Source organism: Parasteatoda tepidariorum, chromosome 6, assembly GCF_982258835.1.
Source record: "Parasteatoda tepidariorum strain Cologne lab strain chromosome 6, Ptep-v5.0, whole genome shotgun sequence".
Taxonomy (NCBI): domain Eukaryota; kingdom Metazoa; phylum Arthropoda; class Arachnida; order Araneae; family Theridiidae; genus Parasteatoda; species Parasteatoda tepidariorum.
The window spans coordinates 41,447,598-41,469,609 of record NC_141760.1 but is presented as its reverse complement, the minus strand read 5'-3'; the positions used below and the strand labels follow the sequence as shown (position 1 = coordinate 41,469,609).

The window sequence follows — 22,012 nt, the reverse complement described above, 5'->3', positions numbered from 1 at the left end:
ATTTTTTTCCCTCGCTTAATATTTTTCAAAATTTCCCTGGCCATTAACGCAACACGATCCAATTTGCTATGATTAAAAGTCACCCTCTAGGCCACCTTATTGCATTTAATAGAGAATCTCGCTTCAGATACTTCTTTATAAAGAAGAGCAGGTGTACAGTATTATTGGGTGGAGTGTCGGGGTGCATGCCGTGCCTGACGTCGGTCCGCAACTTCACTGATACATCTCGTTTTCACAACCTTTCATCCATTGGGTGTAGTCCTGCGTTCAACGAGAGGATCTTCATACTCTACTTCATCAATAGACACTCATCTAAAGACGAGGCTGACGGCTAGAGGACTCTAGCCCGTGATCCGACTACCACCGAGAATATCTTGTGTCAGTATAGTGATCGGCGCGTGTTGGATGCGGAATTCATATCTACCAACCATCGCTTGGATTCCCATGCAACTGAGAAGTGGAGGAGAGGGAAGGGTCAAGACATGAAGCCGGTCTTCGCCCCCATATGGCGTATTCGAGTGTTGCGATTGCGAATAACAAGGTGAGGGAAAATGACAACGTCTTCTTCACAGCCCCCAATGGAATTTGTTTGGTTAAAAACATTATCCAGAAAAGGACATTAAAATGTGGTCAAAATCCGCTAAATCTCGCTTCTGAACATCCATTCGTGATCCCAACTCTCGAATATGCTATTTAGGGAGAAGATCGGTTCTATGTCTTAACCCTACGCCTTTTCTTTCCTACTCTCATCAGTTGTATAAGAATGTACTACGACATTTGTGATAAAAGGATTCCCCTTTCCTAATCTTTTTCGTATTTAATTATCAAAAATATTTTTTTACAGTTTATTTTAGAACTATGTTTAATGCAATTTTCAGTTCCATATTATTTTCCACCTTAAAATTTTTTTAATCTATTTGAAAATCAAGTTAGAAGCTATCGTACTTCCTTCACCAATAACTGTCCAAACGCTGATGTTAAAAGCATGCAATGTGTTGCCCTAGGTAGAGAGTTCTGCTCTACGCCACCTGTAGCCAATTTCAATCACCAATAAAAACAGAACTTCTAGTGTGGTTGACTCACGTGATTAAATATGCACTACTTTGCTTTAAACATTTCAGGTACTGTTTGAAAGTTGCAACCGTAACTGCCTTTTTATTTATTGTACGGTCGACGGTGAAGTTCATTTCTTGCTTTATTGAATTCTGTTTAGAAATTTGTACATCATAAAGCTTTCAAGATGATGAAAGGATTGACCTGGTCAAGCTTGAAAAAGCATTATTCTGTAAGTATCTATGCATTTTAATGTAAATATACGTCGGTGTACATTGTATGTGCAAGGACTTTGAAGGTCAGTCGAGTTAGTGTCTGCACTGTTTTCTAATCGAATTGATTTTTTGTAATGCTCAAGTTACTTTGTAATAGACTGTATCTCGATTAACATGTTTGTATTAGTTAACCCATATTTACATGTGAATGATTTAGCAGATAACGATTACTTACGGTCTTTTTTTATGTGTAATAATATCTAGTGTGTTGCTTTTTGCCTTAAGAAAGGGAATATTTCCGTATTGTGATAAGTGGCACCAACTACAATCGCCAAGGGGCCAAATAGATTTTAAATTAGCAAATTGTTTTAAAAAAATATGTAAATGTTTGCCCAGGGGTAGCTTCGAGTTACGCCATTCGAGTTGGTCCCTTTCTGTGATGTTTTTTTTAGTTTCTCACCGGCCGCTGCCTGGAATTTGGTAAGACTTGGCGATTATTATGCGAGAGATCATGATATGGAAATATCCCCCCTAAAAAAAAAAGGATACATATAGGCGAACTAACTTGTAAAGTATTACTTGCTGCTACCTCCAATCTATCAGCATCGTAATCTGTCACACCAAATACAGCCGTTAAGGCTCCAAATGAATTTCAAACCTGCACGTTTCTTAAAAAGGAACACATTGAGTTTTGCCATCAGGGGCTACAAGTTGTACCATTAGAATTCATCCCCTTCCTGTGATTTTTTTTTTTTTTTAGTTCCTCATGGGCCGCTGTCCAGAAGTTGCCAAGACTTGGTGGTTATTCTGCTGCAAATCATGATACAGAAATGTTCTCAAAAAACACCTTTTAAAATTTTTTTGTGAAAATAGAAAACTGGTCGTGGATAGTAATTGGTACAAACAGGTACTGAAACTGAATCTCCCTATTGTTTATTTCATTGTGGGTCAGATATCTCCACTAGAAGGATACATGTTCCATACTATAAAGACTGTTGAATTGGACTTCAGAATTGGATTGTTGATACAGACCAAATCTGAAAAAGTACCAACAAGATACTGTAATATCAACAATTTTATTGGACCAGTTCAGATATGACTTGTTTCTTGTTGAAAAAAAATAACCTTCAACAGAGAGCGCAGAGCCGGGGTGAAGGACTGAGCTGACCCCTCACATTTTATAGATGAAGAGACAGCCCTTTTAAAGATTATAATTTTTCACTCAATATTTATGTAATTAAATTTGCATTTACAAAAAGTAGATAATTTTTTTTGTGTGCCTGAATTCTAAAAAACAAATAATAAAAATTTCTCTATTTCAAGCAAGCTTTTACATTTCCTTAGTGAAAACTGCTTAATCTTTCCTTACTCATCCCTTCAAAAAGAAAGTATACGTCCCTATTGTTGACTGATTGGTAAAATTCTTGGTTTCGAATGTCGCTGAGTAAAAAGAAAACAAAATCAGTGAAACTAAAAAAAAAAAGTTATAATGTTAAATGAACGATACATAATTTACAGGTAAACAATTTCTTTTTTTAATTTTAAAAGAATTTGAATCATGAATTTAAAATTGCAAGTTTGAATTCTTGATTTCCATTTTACGAGGTTCAGATAATTCGGACCCAGTTAATACTAATATATATATATTTATATCTATATAAACAGGGAGGCTTCAAGACCTGTTCTGAATATAAGATAAGTCTTATGGTAGTTTTTCTAGTATTCTTTGGTCAGTCGACAATCATTCCAATATGTATTTAGTCTGTATATTCGATTGCAAATTTTATGTTTGGTCGTTCTGTGGTTATGTTGGTTTACAACTCATTTTATTGTTTTTTCTCATATATTTTATCAATTGTCAACTACTGGTTTATGTACACATTATTAAGCTCTTATTATTCTGGTAAAGATTTTAATTTAATCTTTAGTTTAAGAAGAGAATTTTGCATCCTTTTTAATAATTTTTCTACAATTTTTAATTTTATCATAAATAACAAAATTCTTTGGCATTTATTGGAAGTACAAATAAGTTCTCTTCATTTTCAATAAAAAATTAGCAGTTTATCGTGAAAAATCCGTACAGAATCTCTTATTCTAAGTATTCTCCATTACTAGACACTACTTTCCCCCATCTTTCTGGGAGCATTAGGATACCACGGAAGAACTCATCTTTCGAGGATATCCACAAATCGACCCATTCCTTGGATTCAGTAAATTTCTGCTCCAGAGTCATCCAGAATAATTTAATATGTGAAGGGGCAAGGTCCGGCGAGTACGGTGAGTGGGGTAGGAATTCCCATTAAAGTGTTTCCAAATAGCAAAATCAACATTCAGCTTAGATTCAGTTCGTATGGAACCAAACTTCCTTGTTTTGGGATCCTTCCCAACGATTTTAAACAATATGAAATTGCTTGCTAAGTCACTTGTAATGTAAGAGCAAGTTCTTTTTACGTTTGGGATGAATCTTCCAATTCTTTGACTTCCAATTTTGGTCTTCCTCTGCATTCTTTGTCCTCCACTTTATATTCACTGTTTTTAAACTTCTGAAGCCACTCACGACTACTTCTCTTACTTTTCTTCTTATCCTACCAACTTCTCATATCTATTTTTCAGAGGTGACTGAAATTTTGTTTGTTAGAAAAGTTGTTGAATTTACGCATGCATGACTAATTAGAAACTACCAACACTAATAATTATTCATTGCACTTTCAAATTGACACTGGAGTATTTTCATTTCTTTTTCCTGTTTGTAAAACTATGAATATCTGAAAAAGTTTACCAAAATTATAAATATGTGAAATTAGCTTCAACTAAAAGCTAAGACTAAGCTAAGCAACTAGAAGATAGACTGGATTATGCGAAACAGCTTGAAAGATGAAAAAAAGAGGAATAAGGTGGAATTTCACAACTACTTTAGAAGACCTTGATTTTGCTGATGACATCGTACTTATTTCATCCAAATGTACAGACCTTCAACTTAAAACAGACAAATTCAACAAATATTCAAATAGTGTAGGTTTATTCATGAACAAGAAGAAAACTAAAGTAATGAGAATAAATCAAAAGAAAAATGACAAAATTAAAATCGAAAATCACGAAATAGATGACATAGAGTCATTTAGCTATTTAGGTTCTATTGTAGATAAAAAAGGTGGAAGTAGCGAAGATATTAGACAGAGAATAATCAAAGCAAGAACATGTTTTAAGGGATTACATAAATTTTGGAGAGAGTCAAATATTGAAATAACGACAAAAATAGTTGTTTACAAAGCTATTGTTAGAGCAGTACTATTATATGGCGCAGAAACCTGGAAACAGACTAAGATCGAAATACAAAAATTAGAAACCTTTCAAAACAAATGTTTAAGATTTATTTTTAAAATTTTCTGGCCTTACAAAGTATCAAATCAAAATCTATTAAAGAAAGCTAAAATAAAAACAATCGAAGATGAAATTAAAAAACGAAGATGGAGCTGGCTCGGACATATCCTTAGAATGCCCAAAGAAAAAATTTCATCTGTTGCGCTTACATGGGCCCCTGATGGTAAGAGAACAAGAGGAAGACCCAAACTTACCATCCAGCGCATGTTTTTTGGGCGAATTAAAAGAATGTGGAATATCTGGCTGGGAGGAAGCAAGATCTATTGCTAAAGACAGGAGGCGTTGGAGGGATATGCTGGAGGCCTTAAGTGCCCAAGGCACGTAGAGGATAAGTAAGTAAAAAGAAGCTAAGATCTATTCTACAATTCTATATTTTTCCGTGTTGGTTATTATTATAAAACAGGGGTCTGTCTAGGTTTTTCTGAGAGGTACCTATTTTGTGAAAATTAAAAATTATATTAACAAATCAACACAAAAATATGGATTTATCGTTTCTTACAAGACACAAAAATAAAATTTTAAGAAAAAGTATTTTGTGAAACTGCTGTTTTTCCTAAGTTGGATTTGTGAAGGTACCTTTAAACGGTAGTAAATTTGGCTTGGACAGACCCCTGTAAAACATGCTCTTTTTTTTTTAATGAGAAGTTTTTTGATTAAGTAAATTAAATTAATAAAGATTTTGCCCTATCTCGTGCAAAGCAGTGTTTCTGCAGGTTATATTCAGATTTAAATCAGAATATTTTATAATTTGATTTAAATGAAATGAAGAAAGAAAAAAAAGAGTCAATGAACGAACTATCATTGTTTTTTTATTTATCTAACTCAATTTTGTTTTGTTTAAAATTTCACAATATTTACTAATATTTTCCTCTAAGTAATATACTAATTATAGTATGAACCTTATTCTTTAGTTGATACCTTTATTTGTAATCCTTGGAGGTGGATGTGCTCTATCTGCTGCATATTTAGCCAGGCTGGCCTTTAAGAACCCAGAAGTTAGGTAAGAATTTTAGTTTTTTGTAAATTAAAAAGTGGCTTTGTTGAAAATGGATCAACTGGCAAATAGTACAATATTTACCCAATAAGTTTTGTACTAATCCAAGGGAGCTGGCAGAATAATATGAAAAGGGGTGCAACCCTCTAGCAAACTACCCCCCCCCCTCCAAGAAAATAATTAAAGTATTATGTTATTACATTTTGTTTTGTTATTACATATACTTTCATCTGTTAATTTTTTCAAGATACATTTCTTCATTGTTAATAAGATATTTAAACAAAAGTACAAATTTCTTTTACTTGCAAATTTTGTCACTGCATTGATGGCGCTGGCATACCTACTGACTTTGAAACACAAATAACTACAAACAGTAGTTTCGTATACTAACATATTGGTGCACGCTTAACATTAGTATTTATTGTGTTGATGAAGTTTTACAGTTGTGAGAAGTCAGTTAGTGTTATACACCTTTGTTAAACTAAGTAACAAATAGAAAATATAATATTACTTTTATTTTATTAAATGAAATTTAAAAATATGGCTTAGATATCTGCCAAGTTTGTGCATGCTCAGTGTGCATGAGAAAAGATTTAATGACTCAGAATTCATTTAAAAAGTTATAAACAGATTTGGACAGCAAACAAGACGATTACAGTTTTTGTTCAATTAAACAATTTTTTAATTGTTATGTATCAATAACTTAATTATTTGTTTTTCAATAAAAATAAGTTTCTTAAAAATTTTTATAACAAAATTGTTTTTCTGTATCTCTTTAATTGTTTAAAAAAAAGCCAAGGGGGTGCAAGTGTACCCCCTTGCACCCCGCTGCCATCGCCCTTGTACTAATCTGTTATTTTTGATAAATGTTTGTCACAAGTATTCAGTGTTGTAATGTAATTAGCTAAAAGAATATAATTTGTAATATAGCTTAGTTTTTGTAAATATGAATGTGTTAATTTTATACATTCACATTTGTTGCTAAGATATTTCAGGCATAAATGCGTGCTTCCTTATGAACTGTTTTAAAAAATTGTTGAAAGTAGTAAAAAAATGTACTTGAATAGAACTATAGAATTATTTCCTAAATATTATGAGTATCCAGGGTCCGAAAATCCATAGGGTCTGAGAAAGCGATTGCCCTCTAACCCCAGCTGAAGTGGAGGGTGTTCCTTAAAGGAGGAGAACTATGGCCCCATGTCCTTTTGAATAAAAAAATATATAGTTTTAAAACATACTTTGTCGTAATTTGTTTTATTATTAGCATTATGAATAAAATGTTTATTTATTATTTTTTAGAGGACTAAAGCTGGCAAATGCGTTGGGGGGCTGCATCTTCAGCCAAATGCATGTCCATAAAATTCTGAGTCATCAAACTTTCGAGTTTCAGACTGGGGCTCCACCTACAAAATTTTGAGACCAAGGAATGTGGAATAATATGCATAATGTTATGAGCTAAGACTTTTGATTGTACAAACCTGGGCCCCACCTGAAAAATATTTAAAACCAAGGAGCCCTTAGAACCTTCACTCCTCTAAAAATGAAAGAAGGAAGAAAATGGAAAAATACTTCTAAGCAAAATGATATTTCTTTGCAGTGATGAATTATGAAACCTAAACATACTGAATATTGCGGCATAATGTGCATTAAATTCTGAGTTAACAAACTTTTGATTGTAAAAACAGCGTCCCACCTTCAAAATGTTAGAAACCAAAGGGTCTTTAAAAACGTGCTCCCCCTAGGAAAAACACTTAATACATCATGTTTGCAATTATGAAAAGCCCCTACCCTAAAATCTGTTAGCCCCCCCCCCCCCAAATAGAAAAATACTTCGACGCAAAATGATATTTCAACTTCGTAATTATGAATGATGAAACAAAATCAAATTTACTATTGCTGCAATAATATTTATTTCTGTTTAGCATTTTAATGGCAATTATTAATTTCTCTTTTATATTTTATAACCTTCGTTACACAGCCGACCCAATTTTGAGTTTACGACTATTAATGTTCAACGCCGTAGCCTTGTAATTTTGAACCCAATCCGAAAAACTCCTGGATATAGTTTGGGAGAAATTCACCTTTGTGGGGACGTTTTGATGGAACTAACCGGCATTTACGTTACATGGAGAGGAAAACCTTCCACTGTTAGCCTGACAGCAAGAAGATTCTAACCCATGATCCATCTACAACTGAGGATATTTTCCTTCACCACAGTGGTTAATGGAATCTGGGTGTGGGAATTCGCATTGACCAGCTAATTATTGGAAGGCGGACCCTCTATCCCCTGGGCCACCCTGGCTCAGTGCTCAGTTGAACATATTATAAAATTTATACAACTTAATAAATGATAATTTTTTTAAAAAGAAAATTATAAGCTTAAAACTCCTTGAAAAAGAATTGCATCATTCAAAGTCAATTTTTCTTAATTTATTGGCTTGCACATAGTACAGATTGGATGGTCCCTCTCCCCCAATATATATTTTTTTTTAAAAAAACTCAAGTTTACTGATTTCATAATCTTTCATTAAATTTATGTAAAATCTATAAAAATCAAAGCAGTAAATTATTTTGTAGTTCTACCTTCTTTTCTTCCTATTCAAATCCTTCCTCACTTGATTGTTTTGGCCAATGTCAAGGTAATTAATGCCCTTTCTGAGATGAAGGGGAAAAAGAAAGGAAATTGAAGTTGTCACTGTGTTTCTCGAATTCAGGACCCCCTAGGATATTGCTTAGCTGATAAGATCAAATTTCAAAAATGTTTAGGGCATGCATGAATGGAAAGAGCAGGATAACTATTATTGAATTTTTTTCTCACATAGTGCCTAGGGTAGTGCGAGAGAACAGTTATTCTGAAAATTTGTTTGGAATATTTTTGGGGTCATTTCACATTCCCGCATGGTTTTAAAAAATTTGATTTTTATTATGACATGTTAATTTTAAATCACGCATTTAAATAATTTCACTTTGATACGCTTTATTCGTGCCGATTTCGTCTTACATTTTGGGGGTTTTTTTTGTTGCAATTATTGTGGTGTTTTTTCACATGATTTTAACAATCCTTGTTATTTTGATATAATTTATTTGTGTGTATTTCATAGCAGGTTGCGTAGCATTTTTAAAAAGTCCTTGAAGTTGCTCATTTTCGTTTTTTAAAAGCCCCTTAAAGGTGCTTTTTTCATTGGGTGTTTTTAAAAAGTTCTTTATTTTCCCTTTACCAAATTGAGATTTTTCCTTTACCATGTTGATTTTCGCTATGAATTATGCAGAAAAACACAGTTCATATTGTTCTATTCAATATTTTCACAATCCCACTCTATTTTGGAGCATCATCAGACCGTAGCTTATGAAAACGCCATTCGATTTACATGATTCAAAAATTTTGACCATTGTCAAAAACAATACCAATAGAATATTTTTGTTTTGTTTTTGACATGACTTTTTAAAACCGGATAAAACCGTCAATTGTCGAACTTTCCAACCCTGCCTAGTTATGATATTCTTTCAAAGTACTTAAAAATATTATTAAAGTGCTTGAAAAGTGGTTAAAAGGTGCTTATTTTTTGTTGAATAATTTGACTATACACCCTGTATTGTTAATATAAGTTATTTTTCCTGCAGTTAGTGCCATGCATGGTATTTAAAATTCTCAATATATAATGTAATGTTATAGCAAAATAAAATGTCCGAAAAGTGAAGGAAAATGCAAGTTTTCCAACTAGGGTGACCTGGGGTAATTCCTGATCAAAAACTGCAAACATCTATTTTGTGAAAAATACTATTCAAAATAGAATTTTAATGTTTACTGGAAGTTTGACGCTATATGAGATGAGTCCTATGCAGGGTTGGCAGGTTTTTGACATGTGACAGTTTTTGACAGTTTAAACCATGGTTTAAACCGTCACGTCAAAAACCTCACTGTCAAAAATTTCGAAAATGTCAAAAACCTATATTCATATGTGAAATTTAATTAATACATAAAATTTATATATTTTTTATAAAGGATAGTGTTTCTAAATATGTTCTAGAAAAAATAAATTTAAAATTTTGAAGAAACACTTATTATTTGAATAGTAACCAAAATCTTGTACTTTTGAAAGCTCACATCTTTTGTAATATTATGTATTCATTTTCATGTGTTATTGAAAATCTGCAGTGATGTTATTAAGAAATTTATTTATAACCAAATTTAGTGTATAGTATAGATTTTACTAAAAATTAGACATTTTTAAAGATAAACATTAGCAGTTTTGTACATTAGACATCTTTTAAAGAAAAATCTTTTAATATTCTTTTAAATCTTCTTAATAATCTTTTTAACATAAGACAATACAAATTTAAGTTTCTGTTAAATACACAGAGAAGTTAGTGTCGATTTACAGTATATCAGCCTATTCATTTACTATGCTGAAAATTTAGTTTATCCAAATACTTGTGAATTTCATTTTGCTGAATACTATATACATAGTTTTGTTGAATATCTAAATATTCAGCTGTTGAATAATTACTTCTTGCTTTCAAGATATGCATTATTTGTATTCTTAATACAAGTGGGGGAAAAAAATTAAGAGGTAAAAAAATTTTTTAAATGATAAGTGTAATAATTATAAATAAATATAATAAATAATATGAATTATATTTATCATTATTCCCAAATATAACTACTTTTAAATTTAAATTAACATACTGGATAATAAAGATATTCGGTATAACATTAAAATTTTTTTTCATACACTTGTATCAAGTTTGTATTTATACAACATAACTTGTAAGTTCCTTATAAATATTAGTTATATGTTCCTTATATGTCAAAAATGCATAGTAATAAACTTTTAATTTTCTTAAGTATCAAAAAAAAAAATTTTTTTTCTTTCAAAATATAAATATTTAAAAAAATTTTGTGTAAAATTTTTCTGCACATGCATTTGAATATAAATTTCTGAGATTTTAAATCTGTTATTTTACCTTAATTTTAATTAAAAAATATTTTAAAACCTGCTGATTACCTATAGTATAATTAAATTTCAATATAATGCATGGCAACTGTTGGTAGTTTTGAAGTTTATATATTTTTTTGGCAAAGTCTAGTTTTTGACATTTTTGACGGTTTAAACCAGTATTATACCCTTGTCATGTCAAAAACCACTTTTTGACGTCAAAAAACCAACCCTGGTCCTATGCCACCTTCTTTTGTTTGAAAATCTAATTAGAATTTAAAAGATTTTAAATTTTTAGTGATCAGGAATTATCCCTGGTCTTGATCATTTCTGGGGTAATTACTGATCACTAGTTTTTATTGTAAAGGGGCTGTTTAAAAATAATTATATAATGGTAATTAACAAATAAGACATCAAGATCAAACAAATAAACCAAAAAGATATATTTAAGCAGCTAATAAAAGGATTTATTTAAAAGCAAGAAGAAAGATTAGCACTTTAAATTCAAAATCTTAGCATCATGCCATGCATTTTAGGCAATCAGCCAACTCATTCTCATGTTCGGCTGAAATATAAGAGAGTTCCCACATGAGTTACTTTTGCTGGATTTTTTAACTTCATAAATGGAAAGTGTTAAGTTGAGTAAGGTATGTCAACAGCACTGGCAGCAGCTCTCACACTGAAATTTTCATTTTCAATCATTAAAAGAAATTCACTAATTTTGCTTTCTAGAAGCTTAGTATCCTTTTTAGGCTTATAATTTCTCACCATATTGATACTAGGCTAATTTATAAACTTAAAAATTATTCTAACAATTACACTAGGCTAATTTATAAACTTAAAAATTATTCTAACAATGTACACACGTAAAATTAAGATAGAAGCAAGGTAAGACAAACCATAAATGGTGCAAATCAGAATACAGTCTTGTATACAGTTAAAAACAAATTTTGTGATGACATTTAAAATATATTTTATAGTTGTTCCACTTAACAAATATGAACTGTTATTTAAGAAAAGACAATTAGCTATTTTATATACTATTTATAAGAAGAAATGACAATGATCAGGAATTACCCCAGTGATCAATAATTATCCCATCTGTAGGGGGAAATATTTGATATAGTTTCCTATAATCAATTATAATGTTTACAGTAGATGTGAAATAATTAAACAAAAGCTTACACTACTTTTATATCAAAGAAAAAGAAAGTAACTCAAAATATTTATTATTAAGAGAAGGAGGGGGATCTTTGCAGAAATGTGCCCATCTTTGAAATGGAAAATACAGAAAGCAGTTTAAAAGATACTTATTTTGTTTGATTAAACAAAAAACTATTATTAAGTAAATGTAGTTATACTTTAGTAAAGTGTACAAGCATTCTTGTCCATGTCTCAAATTTGAAAAAAAAAAGTTTTTTTTTTTAAATAAAACTTAGGTGATCATTATTTACCCCAGAAACAGAGTGATCGTGAATTACCCCGAGTCACCCTACTCACTGTTTGTAATTTTGTTTATTTTTTGTAGCTTATATGACTTTTTAGGAAAAAAAGACTAGAAAGAAAACGGTTCCTATTTAAAATTTATATAACCTCTTATAATTCAAGAAATAGAAATAATATCTGAAGTATAATACCAAATGAATTTTGAATCCTATTTTGCAATATAATGGTTTTATTTTAATTTTTGGTATCGGTTTAAACCCTATAAATTTTCTTAAACTAAATATTTAATTCCAGTTTATATTAGTCATTAAAATATGTATGTAGTTTTTTTACACTTTCTTCCTATGAGCATTACACTTTTCTTTTGTTAGAATTTTATTTTTTTCCCCAAACTCTACAATGGATTTCTTAAACTTTTGTTATTTTCAACTCTTTTTATTTAGTTTGTCATTGCTGTCAATACATAGATTTATATGTGAAAGGAAAAATAGCCATAATTCCCCCATGTTGCACTTGTCTTTGAAAGTTTGCAGTTACTTCAATATCATTAAATCATAATTATTATTAATCATTTTAATTATTAAATCATAACTACAGACACATAAAAACATACATTTTTTATTTTATTCATATATGCATGCATTTTAAATAAATTACTAAGCTAAATTAGCTCATTAACTCATGTATATATGTTAATTTATTAATAAAAATTAGTAATTAATATGATTGCTTTGGTACTTAAGCAAAAAAAAAAAAATTATTGACAATGTTTTTTAATAGAACGTGTAAAGTCCATAGAAAGAAATTAGCCTTTTTAGAATAATAATGCCCTTTCTTTAAAACTTTTGCTCCCTGCCTTTTTTTCTGCCTAGAATGAGCTCTGATCTAATAGTATGCAGTAGAGATGAGGCATGCTGTTCTAATGAAAGTTCATTAAAAACTATTTTTTATTTGATTTATTTATTTTTTGCTAGGAAATTTTGAATCTTACTATTATTAATAAGTTACCTGAGCCGCAACCTCTAATTTTGCCTTTTACTTAACGTAAATGTTGAAAGTAATTCTTTCCAACTTTGCCACACACAATACTAATTAAATTAAATATTCCATTGATTGAATATGCTTTAGCATAGAGGTTACAGTAATTAATACCTCTACCAATAATTAATTAATCCTTCTATCAGTAATTAAAAATGTAAACCTTATAGTTTATTTTATTATAGTATTATTCAATAACTAGCCTTTATAATAAAATATTTTGCTCAATGCAATTTATTTGCTTTCAGTTGGAGGAGATCAGCCAATCCTGAGCCTTATCAAGAATATGCAGAAAAAAGATATAAGGTAATGTTATATTTTTATATAATAAACATGTTTCTTGGCACATATTTTTTCCCCTCCCCAAAAGAGATACAAGTTGATAATAATCCTAACAAAGTATTTGTAATAGTAATCAGAATTAAACCTATAAACACGGATAATTTTACCAATATGTAATTATTAATTTTTTTATGTGTAATTATTAATGAATTTTTTTTTTTAAGAAATGGTATCTGAATAAAAAGGCAGTGTTTTTAAGGGATAAATGGGCAAATAGGGGCATTTATTGGAATCAAAGGGCAAGCAGGGAGGAAGAACAATGTACATATATATTTGCAATAAGTGAAACAAATGTATAGCAAAATGTATCTAGTATGGTATGTTTAGTTCAAAAGGTGATTTTAAATGGCCAGACATAAAGAAAAAATATTCTTCAAGGTGGAAAATGCAGTAAAACGCAATGATCCACACGTTCTAATTAACAAGAAAGAGAGCATCTTAAATTTAAGGGAGCATTTAATTAAAAAATTTCAAACATTATCAGAATAAGTTTCAGTGTTTATTAATTAAATTTTTTAATTTACATTTAAAATGAACAATTTACATCAGACGCCAGGAAGTTGTTGGATATACAACACTGAGATAAAATAATTTCAAATTAATTGTATATTATATTAAATTATTTAAAACTGCCTAAATTGCTTTATTCAAATGTAAGTTTCAAAATTTAATTGGGATTAAAATTAAATTCGAAACCAATTCACAAAATTTTAAGAATTTGTAGCCTAGTAATCATATTTTATTTTTGTCAGATTTTATAAAATAAGTGATTTTTTGATAGAATATAATGAACTAAGTATTTTAAATACAAAGTTAATAATTTAAAGTTTAATTTATAGAAGAAATTGTTCTGAGAAATATTAGTTCATTTTTTTTATGTCCTACACCATGTAATTTCCAAATTACTGATTTGTAATATAATAAATTTAAGAAAATTTTGGTTCTTTGTTTATTTAAGGTTTGTTTAGTTTACTATGAGTAAGCAGAAAAATTAAAAATTTGTTTCTAATTTATTTCAGTTGCTTCACATCAAAGAGGAGCCAGACTACAAAAAGATCAAGGAGCAACGCCCAGAATTCTAAATAAAAATAGTGAATCTTGTAATTATTTTGCCAGGATTATTCCACTTAAGAACTTTCTAGTAAATATCAATATCTGGCTTATGTTATTCTTTATTTAATTAATGATAGAAAATAAACAAAATTTTGTATGTTTGTTCTTGTTTTCTTTGAGGAAAATGATATTGTACAGGGTTCACAGGTGTCTCAATTTTCTTGGTAATAAATGTCCTGATTTTTGTCCTTGAATGATGTCCTTTTGTCCTGATATTCCCAGTTTTTTTCGCTTGTTCTGAGCTTATAATTTCGATGAACTTGTGATTTTAAAATAACCATCTGATTTTTTATTACTAGACAAGAAAAAAGAAAAACCAGACTTCTTAATATCAAAATTACTAGTTCAAAAAGTGAAATCCAAAACGTTTTCAAATGAAAAGGAGTTGGTGTGAAACGGTACTTCTTTTTGCTTTTTTCCTCAGAGGAATGAATTATTACTGAATGAATTGGATCAAAAAAAAATTCTTAATTAGCTCCATCCTTTTTTTAGAATCGTTTTCTATTTTTGTTATATGCCTTTTTTTTCATCATGAATCAGTAACAGGCACTTGACCCTATGTTCATGTACAGCAGGTGACTCACACACAGGCTACTGAAGTTGAACAAACTTTCTAAAGATTTTTTTTTAACATTGCAATTTATTGATTTTTGAGATTGAATTTGAGATTTGGATAGTAGGGGTGCAAGCATAAGCAAATAAAATTCTTATAGTACATACTTTTTTAAGCGAATAATTTTAACTTGGGAAGAAAATTTTTTTTTATGCCAAGAAATAGTGATTGTGGTTAGTAGGTGGCAGCGAACAGGTTATTATCCCCTAGTGCAGGGGTCCGCAACCTATTGAAATGGAAGAGCTAAAAATTACAATATACAGAATTTCCCAGTTTTTAACAGCCACTAAAAATTTTTGATTTACAGTATTCGCTTTTATATACATTTGTTTTTTGATTTGAAATAAACAGCTTTAAATACGGAATAATGTTTATTCATATCAAAACAAATATATATATAGTTCCATCAATGGGAGTATTGGCTTTGCATGCCTTTTGAAAGTTTAAATCTGGCTAATAACTTGTTTTAAATTTCAAGGAAGACTCTCAATTTTTATTTGTTAGTTAGTTTTTATTTGTCGGTTGCTCGCACGAATATGTCAACTTCTTTACTTCACTGTAGTATTCTGGAAAACTATTCTGCCAAATATTGCTTTATATGTGCCGAATATAAGGGCATCAACTTGCAGAATTTCCTTTAGAGCTGTCCACTTGTGTTGCGCGATGTGCATGCATTTTTGAACCTCCAACTTGCTCTTGAGTTCTGTGAACTCCCCAAGCCTTTGGTTTTCATATTCAGCATCCATTCCAAATGTCTCAATGTTAATCTCATTTGTATTTGTGTTGAGAGGATTTACTATGAAAGCGAGATTACTTCTGTTTGTTTTGAATTGCTTTAATCTCTCAGCGAATATTCTTTATATTTTTTAAAGCTATGCTGAAGTAATTCATGTCAATAGTTGCATTCAAGATATTGCTTCAGATTTTTAAAATGAAGTAATTTACCTCTCTCCATGCCTTCAACAAGATTATGTAATTTGTTCATGAAATAAACTACTTCTTCAAGCAAGGCGTAGGCTGGGTTGTCCTTTGCAGTTTCAGTTTAGTTCATTTAGTTTCATTGTGGTACAGTACAGAACCCGTTATCCGGAAATCAAAAAACCGGAACGAAATTCAATAAATTTTCTTGCATTTTTGAACAAAAAATTTTTTTTTCTTCCTCATAAGATTTTTCTTTCTTTTTGGAAAGATGTTTACCTTACTATCATTTTGGAAATAATCATTAGTGTATTACTTCGTTTTTTTCTTCTTTTTAAGATTATTTCCAAATATTATTTTTTTTAGTTGGGTTTAACAATAAAAAAAAACGGCTTTTTGTAGCGATTCAGAAAACCGGAAAAATCAGTTATCCGGAATAGCGATGGTATCGTTCCGGATAATCGGTTCCCTGCTGTATTTACCATGAAGTTGAATTATTGCAGCCATTTGTCTTCTTCCAATTCGGATGTTCAATGCTTTTTTCATTGAGGAATGTTTTATTTCACTCAAGCACATTGCAATAAGTTACCTCTGGAAAGCCATCGCACTTTATTGTGCAGAAGTAGGTCAGAAAACTGGCGATGGTAGAGTGGTTTTGCCAAGATGCTGTTAATAATCTTAATTACCAAGTTCGTTACCTCAACCATTTCGGTCAGAAATATTTAGGCACAAAGCCCTTCTTGATGAATTATACGGTGAAACATTGGAATTTCGTGGTTTATTTTTTTCTGAAAAATTGACGTTAACACTCTGTGTTCCTGTCGTCCTGCTATGGGTGAGATAGAATTGGAATGTAATTGGCAACACTGCGAGTTTACATCGAAAGAGCCACATACGGATCGCGAGCCGCAGGTTGCTGACCCCTGCCCTAGTGTTAAAATAATATAAAAGCTTTGAATAAAATGTTTTGTTTTATTTAACATATCACATTAACACACATGCTCAAAACCAGTTTTATATTAACAGCTTGAGTACATATGATCAAATAACAAAAAAGTGCAATAATTAAAATAAAGATAAAAACTGTACATTTAATTTACAAAATTTAAATAATACCATCTTAAAGAAAATAAATAAAAGCACTTTATGGCACACTCACATAAATAAGATTGTCGAAATAAAAGCAGAGAAGAATGTACATAGTACTAATTGAAATCATTGAATTTGAATTAGTATTAAATATCACAAAATTTGAAACATAAAAATTCAAATTCATTAAAAGAAAATATGCTTTTCAAATATAGTCTTAAGTAGAACCATTTAGAAAAATTAAAATCAAGTTGCTTTGGCTTGAAGGTACAGTGCAATAAAATACTGGTAATAAGAATTGGTTAATATTTACATCATCACAAAAGCATGAAAAATTCAAATTTTCAAGACATTAATTTTATCTAAAATATATTTTTTTTATTGCTAGTGGTAGAATTTTATAATGAATTTGTGATTTCACACATTTTTTTGTTTTAATCTTCCAAGCATCAGATCCAGAATTTTTTCATGTAACATTGGCTTAGTTGGTTACTATCTAACGGAAGGTCGATATATTGGGAAAAATGTGCACAAAATCACTCAAATAGATGAAATACTTGGAAGGTTAAAATATTTAGCATATGTGGAATTCGGATTAAAACATATTCACTTTGTTTATATATTTAATAAGTCTTATTAAGAATGTACTCAATTTTGAGTATAATTTGATTAGAATATATAATTTGATTAAATATCTAAATACCATACAAATTGGAATAAAGATTTTAGTATAAGAACATATGGTAAATTGTGTTCAATATTAGTTTGCATATTTAGGACGTATTCATTTTTTTGCAATAACAACCAATACATTTTGGACAATTTTGCGAGCATAATTAGATGAAGTGTTTAGATTTTCAGAACGCTTAAATATTAAGTAAAGATTTTCTGAAAAATTTTAAAGCAATGTTTTTCAAAAGGTTGGAAATTATTTTAGATAGGTCTTTTTAAAAAGTAAAGCACTAGAATTTAATAGATGATAAATTATAAGATACTCTCATTATATTTCTCTATTAGGATTTTTTCTACAATTTAATATTAAATCATTAACTTTGTAGATTTATAATATTAAAATTATGTAGTACATTTTTATTAAAGGATTGTAATTTTATGATAGTATAATAGCAGCATGCAGTTTCCAATTCAAATTAAATTTATACTGTGAATTTATTTACAGTGAGCAGACATTACTAAACTAAAATATTAAAGCTCAATAAAATGATGAAGTTAAAAATCGCTCATTTTGAAACAGAAATGTCAACAATAATTTTGTATAATTATTCGTTTAATTAGTTTACAATAGCAAAAAAATAATTTTAAAAAATATGTTAATGCTTTGTTTGTTAAAAATATTTTAACCACATTCTATTTGTTCATGAAATTGTGCAAATTCAGGAATTGCAACAAAGAGTAACTGTTAGTAACATTAAACAGATTTGTATATTATGCATACATAAAATCATTTCCCTAACAGCCAATATTAAAACAGTTTAACCAGTATCCAATTTTTTTAATTTCAATTTTGGTTATTTATTAGTCTATGAGTTTATTTAAAAATTGTTAAGTAGCAAAATGTTTAAGTTATATATCTACCACAAAGTTAACAAGACAAATACACTGCAAAGCATGAAAGTATAAAGTATTGCTGAATGGAAAATAATAGTAAAATATTCAAATATACTGTTTGGCCTATACGAGATGCAGCCTGACCTAACTGGAAACAACCTCACTGGTTCATCTCGTGTTTGCCAAACAGTATTTTAGTTCATTTAAGTTAATAAATTGTCAAAATTCAGATCAAAATTCCTTATATTTCTTAACTTAAATCACATTTGATTACTAGAAGTATTCAATATAAATAATATTGTTGAAATGAAAAATACAAAATAATTTAAGCACACATAATAGTCAATATTGAATAATGTTATCAAATGTGATAATGTTGCTGTTATGTGACAATGTTATTGCTTAGCATAACTATTAAGGAAAAATAATATTTTATGAATAAATTTTTAAAAAATGTTTTCTATGAAAGTGTATCACAAAGAAATTTATGAAATATGGAGGTTGATGCTTTTAACATTTTTTTTTTCCTTTTTGATATTCTATCTATGTTATTTAAATATTGAAATAATTACTAATTGGGAGAAAACGATTATAAGTGTTATTCTTAGTCAAAATAAGCTTTGATATCAAATTTCAAGATTCGATTATATCAAATTAACACAATGTTTATTTCTTTACTTCACACTGAGAAAATTTCATAAAAAATAAAAGAAACTGTAAATATTATTAAATGTAGTTAATTCACAATTTCAATAAATTTATAAATTAAGAAAAGGTTGGAAATAAACTATAATTTATTTTGATAAAAAGTGTTTTAAATTTAATTTTTAACTTAAAAAGCTGATATGTTTCAATAATTCATTTACTGGAACAAAATTAAAATTAATTACAACCAGATAAGAATAAAATATTTTAAAAGCAATTTTTATGATGAACATTTCTAAAACCCTTAAAATTAAAAATATGTATCAAATAAAAAAAAAAATTTCAACTAGATGCTAAATGTAAGATTGACCTTATAACAATACACGCATATACCAATACACCAATTTGTTATAAATGATGCATATATTAAAGACACATTAACTTTAAGAAATTATTGTTGCAAAGCTGCATCAGTATTAATTTCCTCAGACTAGAAACAATGACTTGGTACAATCATCTTTGCTGACAGATTTGAAGATTCAGCAAATGATTTTTCTTTTAATTATAAAATAAGTACAAAATTAATAAAATTATACATCAGATTATACATTTACATCTTTATAAAAATGTCATGTATAAAATATTCATAAAACTAGAAGAGCAACTTTTAAATGGGGCACTTTAAATATGTACTAAAATGCACAGTTGTATAGCTTGGTTAAAAAAATTTAAATTCACAAGATATTCTGGTGAAGAAAGAAAAAACCTGTTGTTTAAAAAAACAGGATTTAATAATGATCTTCATTTCCTTCAATGTATTGATTCTGTTGAGAGAAAAAAAAATCACAGTCAAAAGCAGAGCAGTGCCCATCATATAACTAGAAGTGTGATTTAAAAACAAAAAATTAACATAGTGATTAACTATTTAAAGCAATTACTGCATATTGTTGAAATCCCTTACACTAAAACAATATAGCATATTTATTTTTTAAAGAGAGGAATGAAACTTAATTCATATAAAAAAAAATTTGGAACTTACATGTGATAGCAGTATTTTTTAAATGTGCCATTTCTGTCTAGGCTAATATCATATGCTTTTAAAAAACAAGAAATTACCAAAGCTTAATCTGATGAAAAAAGAAACTAAATTTCTGTTACTTTCTGGTTGTGCCTAGCGAACATAAAATAGTTATACCTAAATGGGCTTTGTTCTCATGAAATTAATTCGATGAAGAAATACAAGAAAAATGGGTCTAAAATTTTCTGGCCATCAAAATTTTCACTTTCACTTGGATGAAAAAAAAATGCTTATGTACGTACATTCGATAATTTCAATCTTCTTATAAATATTTAATCATAAAAAAAACATTTCATATAGAAATAATTAATGTTTTGATTATAATACCAATAACTATTTTTTTATAGTAAACACTTTTTTTTTTTTTTTGCATTAAGCATTTGACAATATAAAAATCATTTTGTCTGAAAACAAACAAAAAAATCTTTTTCTTAATATTCAAACCAAAAATAAAGTTTGTTCAATTTTTCCTTTTAAATTGCTTATTTAATGGAATCAAAACACTTTTTAAATTTATCATTAGGTGTATGAGATTTGAGATTATAAGTATGAGATTTTTTAATTAAATAGAATTAGTTTGAAAAATTGCGGTAAACAACTGGCGATTTAAGTATAAATATTCTCAATCACAATTTCTAAAATAATCAAAGAACTAAACTTCATTTAGATAGCATTACATTCTACAAAGGAGCAAGCTAACAATGCAAAACATATATGCAGGCACACAAAAATTGTTTTTGAACTAAAAGTAGATATAATCTGACCACCAAAAACAAATACTGAAATAACATGTAAGTACCAAAATAATAAAGCTAATATAACACAAGTGAGACTATGTTTCAGCTAGATTATTATCATCCGACTCACTATCATTTTTGTCAAAATTGTTGAAAACTGTAGAAGAATGGTGAACATTGTGAAACAAGTCATTTGCATGATGTATCCCATTGCTATCATTTTTACTAGATATTGAATCAGAAGATTCATTGTAAGCGAATGGGGCAGTTACAAGGGGTATGGAGACTTTGGAAGTTTGAGAATTCCCATATGTTTTTCCACTGGTGATACAAGCAGGTGGGCTAGATGAAGCTGCATAACTAGGTGTAAAAGTGGAGGACTGCCTTAATGTTCTAGAGGTAATTGCATTTGGTTTAGGCCTAGGTGTGACGGGTTTAACAATTCTTGCACCTCCGGTAGGCTTCCCAGGTACAGGTGGAGCTTTTTGAGTGTTTCTTGTTGTGTAAGTAGATGGTTTGCATCGCGGTGGCGCAGAATAACGAGTGTTTACTTTTGGTTTACTATTAGAGTTAGAAGAAATTTTGTCTATTTTTTCATATGTTGAACTCCTTGAGAGAGTTGTTTTTGTTGACTCTGAGTTGATACTAGTGGACCTATAAAATAAACAAAACATATTACCAATACTATCTCCAAACATACACTATTAATTTTTTTACAGCTTTTTTTTTAATCCTAATTTTCTTCACCTTCGATTACATACCCTCTACAGATATTGCCCTTATTTTGTTCCAGCTAACTGTCTTCAAATTTTACATCAGGCATATTGCATTTTAAGAGAAACTAAAA

The 22,012-nt window shown here is 29.3% G+C and overlaps 2 protein-coding genes and 1 long non-coding RNA gene across 8 annotated transcripts in view; 2 read left to right on the top strand and 1 right to left on the bottom strand.

The window, feature by feature from the left end:
• Positions 1-1,163: 1,163 nt before the first annotated feature.
• Positions 1,164-14,620, top strand: ND-MLRQ (NADH dehydrogenase (ubiquinone) MLRQ subunit). The gene is made up of 4 exons (XM_016071601.4): positions 1,164-1,285; positions 5,561-5,649; positions 13,313-13,370; positions 14,426-14,620. Exons 1-4 carry the CDS (start codon positions 1,241-1,243, stop codon positions 14,486-14,488), a joined length of 255 nt encoding a protein of 84 aa, XP_015927087.1. The 5' UTR covers positions 1,164-1,240; the 3' UTR covers positions 14,489-14,620.
• Positions 14,621-15,477: 857 nt separating this feature from the next.
• Positions 15,478-16,141, top strand: LOC147807796 (uncharacterized). Its single transcript, XR_015434590.1, has 2 exons — positions 15,478-15,777; positions 15,834-16,141. It is a non-coding gene; the product is annotated as an uncharacterized LOC147807796 (long non-coding RNA).
• A 3,474-nt stretch (positions 16,142-19,615) lies between these two features.
• Positions 19,616-22,012, bottom strand: part of LOC107454397 (uncharacterized) — an 88,814-nt gene continuing 86,417 nt past the window's right edge. For 5 of the 6 annotated variants that reach the window (XM_016071590.4, XM_016071591.4, XM_043046524.3 and 2 more), the window contains one exon: positions 19,616-21,819. In XM_016071590.4, coding sequence (XP_015927076.1) covers positions 21,261-21,819 — 559 coding nt within the window. In that variant the 3' untranslated portion in view covers positions 19,616-21,260. The remainder of the gene's footprint in view (positions 21,820-22,012) is intronic. The other variant, XM_043046521.3, reaches the window with a different exon arrangement.

What these genes read in the sequence shown, in the direction of transcription:
- ND-MLRQ (XM_016071601.4), top strand. Translation starts at nt 1,241, where the DNA reads ATGATGAAAGGATTGACCTGGTCAAGCTTGAAAAAGCATTATTCT. An exon ending in GCTTGAAAAAGCATTATTCT is followed by an intron (nt 1,286 to 5,560) that starts GTAAGTATCTAT and finishes CTTATTCTTTAG; the next exon opens with TTGATACCTTTATTTGTAAT. An exon ending in ATGCAGAAAAAAGATATAAG is followed by an intron (nt 13,371 to 14,425) that starts GTAATGTTATAT and finishes AATTTATTTCAG; the next exon opens with TTGCTTCACATCAAAGAGGA.